Source organism: Gekko japonicus, unplaced genomic scaffold (genome assembly GCF_001447785.1).
Source record: "Gekko japonicus isolate JY-2015 unplaced genomic scaffold, Gekko_japonicus_V1.1 scaffold2473, whole genome shotgun sequence".
In the NCBI taxonomy this organism is placed as follows: Eukaryota; Metazoa; Chordata; class Lepidosauria; order Squamata; family Gekkonidae; genus Gekko; species Gekko japonicus.
This window is the reverse complement of record NW_015169859.1, coordinates 225,702-234,124: the sequence shown is the minus strand read 5'-3', so window position 1 is coordinate 234,124 and position 8,423 is coordinate 225,702. Positions and strand designations below refer to the sequence as shown.

General features: G+C 39.5%; 1 protein-coding gene across 1 annotated transcript in view; it reads right to left on the bottom strand.

The window, feature by feature from the left end:
• Window positions 1-8,423, bottom strand: part of PRIMPOL (primase and DNA directed polymerase) — a 21,155-nt gene that overhangs the window by 8,663 nt on the left and 4,069 nt on the right. Inside the window, exons 2-5 of the mRNA XM_015417401.1 lie at window positions 7,796-7,887; window positions 6,322-6,463; window positions 2,944-3,091; window positions 909-1,199 (exon numbers count right to left, since the gene is read on the bottom strand). Of these exons, the coding sequence (XP_015272887.1) occupies window positions 909-1,199; window positions 2,944-3,091; window positions 6,322-6,463; window positions 7,796-7,887 (673 nt within the window). The remainder of the gene's footprint in view (window positions 1-908; window positions 1,200-2,943; window positions 3,092-6,321; window positions 6,464-7,795; window positions 7,888-8,423) is intronic.

Here is an 8,423-nt window from a genome sequence, read left to right as displayed (position 1 = left end):
ATTTTTTGGTGTTAGTTCTATGAGGTGTTGTAGGTCTTCATAGAACCGGTCCACTTCAGCCTCTTCTGCATCAGTGGTTGGGGCATAGACTTGGATTACTGTGATGTTGAATGGTTTGCCTTGGAATTGGACCAAAATCATTCTGTCATTTTTGAGATTGTATCCCAGTACTGAATTTTGCACTCTCTTGTTGACTATAAAGGTGACACCATTTTTTCTACGAGATTCCTGGCCACAGTAGTAGATATAATGGTCTTCTGAGTGAAATTCGCCCATTCCTGTTCACTTTAGTTCACTGATTCGGGCGGCAGTCTTGCCATCTCATTTTTGACCACGTCAAGCTTACCTTGATTCATAGATCTTACATTCCAGGTTCCTATGCAGTACTTTCTTTGCAGCATCGGACTTTCCTTTCACCATCAGGCACATCCACAACTGAGCGTCCTTTCGGCTTTGGCCCAGCCACTTCACTCTTTCTGGGTTTACTTGTACTTGCCCTCTGCTCTTCCTCAGTAGCATATTGGACACCTTCTGACCTGAGGAGCTCATCTTCTGGCGTCATATCTTTTAGCCTTTTGATACATGGGGTTTTCTTGGCAAAAATACTGTGTGGGTTGCCATTTCCTTCTCCAGGGGATCACGCTTGGTCTGAGTTCTCTGCTGTGGCGTGTCTGTCTTGGGTGGCCCTCCACGGCATAGCCCACAGCCTCATCGAACCACGCAAGCCCCCTAGCCACGACAAGGCAGTGATCCATGAGGGGGATCTTTACTCAGAAGTAAATCCATTATATTAAATGGGGATTGTTCCCAGGAAAGTGACCAGGCCTGTTAAGCCAACAGTTTCTAAATATATTTGAAAATAGTATTAACACACATTTCTGAATGCATGACTAATCTTAAATATTTACCAAGATCCACAAATAGTTGCTTTCCTCCATGTTTTCCATTCACTATTAGAAAAGAAAGATTTGGATTTTCTGTTTGTTGTGATGTCTCTTTCTCCTGTATTCTGTGTGAATTCAGCTGCCAACTCTGTGACATGTCCTTGGTTACAATCTGGTTTTCAAGGCAACTAGGCAAATAAGAAGTATCTTCATAACTCTGAGAAACAGTAGAGACCACCTTTTCCTCTGGAACCAATGGATCTTTACTCTTAATTAAAAGAATAGCAGGTTGAAAAATTGTTCTTAAAAAGTTACCTTAAAATAAAAAAAAATTGAGAACACCATTAAAAAAAGCTATTTCAGATTTCATCAGAAACAATTCTGCTTGACGAGAATAAATCTACTTGAGAAACAAAACCAGAATGTACATAGAGTACAAATTCCTATAGCCAACAAGGAGACCCTGAGGAACAGAAGGCTAAAGTCTTATACATTTAAGTTGTGCCAAAATGAAAACACTAAACCAGCGTATCCAGTTACCCTAATTTAGTGCTGCCTCAGCATGCCTTAAAACCAAGTTTCATGCAAACCCTTTCCCCCCATTACATGTGCTCTATATTATATGACTTCAGTCAAATAAGGCAGTTTCATCTTCCCAAGGTACCCAATCACACTTTTGTATACTGCTGTTCCAGCTGATTTTAATATTTTAATTTTAAATATTTAAATATTTTATTTAATTCACTTTAATATTTATTTAATTCATTTATGTCCTCTTTTTCTACTCAATGGGGACCAAAAGTGGCTCACAACATTCTCCCCTTTCTCCCCGTTATCCTCACAAAAACCCTGTGAAGCTGTTTGGGCAAGCAGACAGTGACTTGCTTAAGGTCACCAAGCAAGCTTCCATGGCAGAGTGGGGACTTGAACCTGGGCATCCCAAATCACTGTACCATGCTCACACTGTATGCAGTCTAGGTTTACATTAACCTGCCTACATGTAGTGGTGCACAAAATCTGGGATCTCCTTTTATAGGTTATTTGAAAACCAGCACCCAGTCACCCTATTCATTTAATTCAAGCAAGAAACTTGGGGGTAGGGATCCCACCTTCACAGATTACTCTGTTAGCTTGATAGGCTATTACAATAGTCAGACTTTGGGGTACCTATGTCAGTGATATCCACCTCCCATGGAGACTTCCTGCTGGCCAAGAGAACCCTGAAGGTACTCCCACCGCTCAGCTGTTTCAGACTGTCTTGTGCAATCTCTCTACACTCAATCTCTTTAAACTTTAAAGGGACTGCAGAAGATAGCCCAAAACAGCTGAGCAGCAAGGAACAAGCTGCTCCCTGTCACTAAGCTGTTTTTTTGGCTTTCTGCGGTCCATTTCAACAAGGTTTGCAGAGCCAGCAACCAGTTCAGTTTGTGAACTTCCTGGTCTGGTTCATGGTTTGGCCATGAACTGAATTTTCCCAGTTCATGCCCATCTCTAGTGAACTCATCAGATCTGAGTTCACTTTTTGTTTTACTTCTTGGTGCTTGAGCTAGTTTTTTTTCTTTTTTGAAATCTACTGTACCATTAATCCTCCTCCTCTAGTACTCCATACAACCACATGCTTAAAATATAATTTTTTCCACTGACCCTCCTTCCCTTTTTTCCCTAATGTGTCTTCTCTTTCATTAAACTGTACTCCCATGCCAAATAAGGTTATATTTTTAATGTTTAGGCAGCACCAGCTTATGGGTTTGGATGTTATAGGCATTACTATAAAAGATGCAAACTGCATAACAAAACTTCTTCAGAGTCTAACACTGAGTTTAGGTACTGCAGTAAATAAGCACCATTTGTAATGAAAAATGAATTCCTGCAGTAAATTTATGGTTGTGGGATTCAGGACTTTTGGGCTTATTTCTATTGTTGTTGTTGTTGTTGTCTGAACATTAATAACTATTTAAAAGCCAATGTAACAATTAGAAGGATGTTTACAGTACATCCAGTTAACATATTTATAGGGATCACATTTGTTTTGAATGCATTTGAAATAAGTGCTACTTACCTATATCAATATTATTTTTAAAAGCAGCATTGTGGAGCTGAAATATTAAGTGGTAACTAAACTTTTCTTCAGTGCTAGAATCTAAATTCAAAACATCTTCAGATGAACATTTCATTCCATAGTATTGTTTTAATTTTTTACAAATGAACTGAAAAACAGAAAGTAGCATTTATTTTGACAACTTTGCCCTTATTTTCTTTGGGGCAGATGGATTTTTGTACATACAATAACAACAGAGACTTAAAAAAAAAGATGGAGAGGGCTGAAAAGCCAAACAAACATCCCCATGTTGAACACACTATGCAGAACTAAGACCCCATGTTTTCAATAGCAGTTCCTTTCATATGAAGGCTGCACAGAGAGATTGACTGTTTTACTTCCCTGCACCAGCTCCTTAAGTTTCACTGAAAATGGCTCCAGAAGCTCCCTCATTTTTGGGTGTGGATTTATATGTGGTTCAGGGGACTGTCATTGAAAGGGGGATGCCTTAAAAGCTCCTGTGCAGGCAGAGTAGATGATATATCCCCCTTTTGGATCCTGGTCAATACATTTAAGACAAACTGGTAGTGAAAAGTTAATTGTAATCAAATGTTTTCTTTTTTGCACCAAACCAAATGTTTCAACCCCCAGTTTAGCTTCCCTGCATTCCCCTTATCTTTTACATATGGCATGGGAAGTTAAGCATGCTGTCCCACTTTTCACCCAGCCTTAGATCTGTTCAGAGTAATAAATACCATTTCTGTCACCAGTGCACATCCTATCAAAATTGGTTTGGTTCTGAAGCAAAGTTAAACTATTGTTTAGGTCCATGTGAAGAAGCATTGGGGTCATGAACTCCATTCTCCCCTCTCCCTACATGCGCTGCAATTGCTTCCCTGCCTAGTTCGTGACAAACCATATGTTGCTGTTTATACATATAGACTGGCAAATCACATAAGAACATAAGAGACGCCAATGTTGGATCAGGCCAAAGGCCCATCCAGTCCAACACTCTGTATCACACAGTGGCCAGAAATACAAGTGCCATCAGGAGGTCCACCAGTGAGACTAGGACATTAGAAGCCCTCCCACTGTTGAACCCCCCAAGCACCAAGAAGACAGAGCATCACTTGCCCCAGAGTCCCTATCTATACCTTGTGGCTAATAGCTACTGATGGACCTCTGTTCCATATGCTTATCTAATTCCCTTTTGAAGCCGTCCATGCTTGTAACCGCCACCACTTCCTGTGGCAGTGAATTTCATGTGTTAATCACTCTTTGGGTGAAGAAGTACTTCCTTTTATCCGTTCTAACCCAACCGCTCAGCAATTTCATTGAGTGCCCACGAGTTCTTGTATTGTGAGAAAGGGAGAAAAGTACCTCTTTCTCTACCTGCTCTTTCCCATGAATAATCTTATAAACATCAATCATGTCACCCCTCAGTCATTGTTTCTCCAAGCTAAAGAGCCCTAAGCACTTTAACCTTTCCTCATAGGGAAAGTGTTCTAACCCTTTTATCATTCGAGTTGCCCTTTTCTGCACTTTTCCCAAAGCTATAATATCCTTTTTAAGGTGTGGTGACCAGAACTGCACACAGTATTCCAAATGAGGTCGCACCACTGATTTATATAGGGGCATTATGATATTGGCTGATCTGTTTTCAATACCCTTCCTAATAATCCCCAGCATAGCATTGACCTTCTTTATTGCAGTCACACACTGTCTCGACATTTTCAGTGAGTTATCCACTACAACTCCAAGATCTCTCTCTTGATCAGTCTCTGCCAGTTCAGACCCCATCAACGTGTATTTATAGTTAGGATTTTTGGCTCCAATGTGCATCACCTTGCACTTGGCCACATTGAACCCCATTTGCCATGTTGACGCCCACTCGCCCAAAATTGACAGATCCCTTTGGAGTGCCTCACAATCCTCACTGGTTTTCACCACCCTGAACAACTTTGTATCATCCGCAAATTTAGCCACTTCACTGCTTACTCCCATCTCCAAATCATTAATGAACAAGTTAAAAAGCAGTGGACCAAGTACTGATCCCTGCGGTACCCCACTGCTTACCCCCCTCCACTGGGAGAACTGCCCATTTATACTCACTCTCTGTTTTCTATTAATTAGCCAGTTTTTGATCCATAAAAGGACTTGTCCTTTTATCCCATGATTTTTGAGCTTGCTTAGGAGCCTTTGATGAGGAACTTTATCAAAAGCTTTCTGGAAGTCAAGGTAAACAATATCTATTGGATCCCCCTTGTCCACATGTTTGTTCACCCCCTCAAAGAACATTAACAGGTTAGTGAGACAAGATCTTCCCTTACAGAACCCATGCTGAGTCTGCCTCAATAGGTTTTGTTCATCTATGTGCCTACTAATTCTTTCCTTAATAACGGTTGCCACCAATTTACCCAGTATTGACGTCAGACTGACTGGCCTGTAATTTCCCGGATCTCCTCGAGAACACTTTTTAAAGATAGGAGTGACATTAGCTACCTTCCAGTCCTCAGGAATGGAGGTAGATTTTAAGGAAAGATTACATATTTTTGTCAGGAGATCCACAAGTTCACATTTGAGTTCTTTCAGAACTCTCGGATGTATGCCATCTGGGCCTGGTGATTTATCAGTTTTTAAGTTGTCTATCAGTTTTAGAACCTCCTCTCTTGTCACCTCAATCTAACTCAGGTCTTTCAACACCCCTCCCGAAATCACAATTCTGGTTTGCCCTGCAAGCCATGTGGTTTGCAATTTTGGTTTGCAGCACAAGCAAAAACCACAGTTTGTCATCTCAAATTATGGTCTGTCACAAAACAGGATGGAAAGGAGGGAAATACAGTGCATGATGGGACAGAGGAGGCTGGAGCATGCAGGTGCAAGGATCATTCACATTGTGCCAAGGCATGGTCTGAACCAAGCCATATGTTCAGCCAGGCTTGTGATACTATGACCTCACAGGTATCTGTAATTCCCCCAATCAGATTCAACTTTCATGTCCTCTGCTAAACTATGTACTCACGCTAGAAAATTCAGGATCCCACTGCAATACGAATGATCATATATCAGAACTTTGATGCAAATTTCAACTATGAAATAGTTATCTACTACAACTCCAAGATCTCTTTGATGCAAATTTCAACTATGAAAGTCTAATCTTTGCTCAAATTATAAGGGTTTATAGGTGTAATACTGCTCAAGCACATAGACTGGGAAATTTATGTTGAATTCTGCCTAATAACTTTGTAGGTCATACTTTAAACTTCCCCGAGATGACTGAAACTTCCAAAGAGATTCCACACTCTTCTTTGTCAGCTTATTCATTGTCATAGTTAGAATTTTTCCCCACTAATGTTCACTAACCTAAATTTACCTTCCTAATTTTTCTTACAATATTACCTCTATTAAGACTGCAACCATCTGCTGTCCATCAGCTCCTGGATTTGTTGATATGTAAAATTCCAAATCAAAGTACAGTTTGCAAACAGCATTTTCTGGAATAACTTCATAGCAGTGCATGAGACTTGTTTCATAATGTTTGCTAGATTAAATAAGAATCACCATTATCTGTATTTGTGGAAATGACAAACATTTTGAACAAAAATATATACTCAGATTTCTCTTTAATAAAACTGCAATAAAACTTAAGACTTGCAGTGCCAACACAACAGTACAGAGGATGAGCCATTAAAACCATTCTGCCAGCACGATGTCATAAAAAAATAAAGGTTCTGTAATGTTATGCCAAAGTGGCAGGCACTGAACCAGCAAAATGTTGGGGACTGCAGCCAAAAATCTAGAAGAGGTATATGCCTGCACACTTTTCTGAGAGTTTCCATCTCAAAAGGTACCCAGGCAATAAAATCCCCCAATTATTATTTTAAACTCTTCCATTATCAAGAACTTTTGATGATTTGACACAATAGTTTTTGGAGAGGACTGGAGGTGGAAGGAAGCAGTGGAAACAGAATGCAGGTACTGACGGCATCTCTTGCACCATACCCTAAACTGCTGGAGTTTTAACAGCTCGCAGGTAATTCATGTTCTGACTGCTAGTCTAAATTTTAGCCTATTTTTGAAAGTTGAATTTCAAAAAGCTGTCATTATTGATCATCTTGGACCAAACTTGCTTGAAAGTTGAATTTCAAAAAGCTGTCATTATTGATCATCTTGGACCAAACTTACTTGAAAGTGAAATCCAGTCGACAGACTCGTCTGCCTGCCTACCTGCCTATCTATCCTCATAAAGCTATCACCTTAAGCAGAAATTAAAATAGAAATTAAAGTAAAAAGACCTTAGTATTATTTCCCTGGTATTTAATTATTGAACCTATAAATACCACTGAAAGGGTGACAATATCGTTTGTATCCAATAATAGCCACATTACCTGGACTCTCATATTAAGAATTCTGCATTTTTAAGTAAAGGGGTGATTAAATTAGGCCTCAACTTGTTAAATATAGGACACTCTATAATCATGTGTTCAATGGTTTCAGCTTTGTCATATGAATGTCTGCATGTTCTGCTAGCATATGGTACTTTATTATATCTACCCTCCAAAATCACTGAGGGAAGGGCATTCATTCTTGCCAGCGTAAAAGCTCTTCTGAGCTTTGGTACTGTCAAACAATAAAAGTACCTTGGCAGTTGCATCGGGAGGGCAATTCCCAAGTAAAGGTTGAACATACCCTATGTGGCCTGATGGATGTACTAATAACATCCAACTTCCTAACATGCTTTTTTATTTGCCTAATTATATCTTTAGTCAAATAATTTACTTGAAAGTGAAATCCAATGGACAGACTAGTCATTATAGCGTTCCACTGAACACAAAACACACTATGATTTGAACCATAGTGTTCAGATACTTACTTGTAATAAAACCACAGTTCTGTGTATGTTGTCACAAGATAAAACCTCTGCTTATTTTCAGCATTCTTTTCCAATGCAAATACATGAACATCCTTTTAAATAATAACAACAACAACGAAAAGTTAGGTCCCCTTTTTTCACACAACTAAATAAGATACCTAAAAGCCAGTTAGTAGTTCGGTTCCTTCACTATGCTTGGCTTCCAATGCATACTCCTATGCACTGTAGTTAACACAAGAACAGGGAAGCTAAGCATGACTGAAGGATGACAATGTAGTGGATTCTGTGTGTGCAAACCAAGGACTTTGGCCAAACATTTTTCCACTGCCATTGCTCACCACTAACTGAAGAATCAGCCTACATATAATGATTCGTAACCAGCACTTTGTTTAGTTGGTCTTTAAACTACTGCCAGTGAATTTCACTAGATGAACTCAAGTTCTAATGGGGGGGGGGCGCATCCAAGTGCACTTCTACCACTCCATGAATAAGATTATAAGATGTATCATTCATATCTCCCATTAATCATCTCTTTTCTTAACTAAAAATCCCCCAAACTCTTTCTTTATACTCATTGACATTATTTAAGAAGTACTGCATTTATGTGCCTTGACCTGGATAGCCCAGG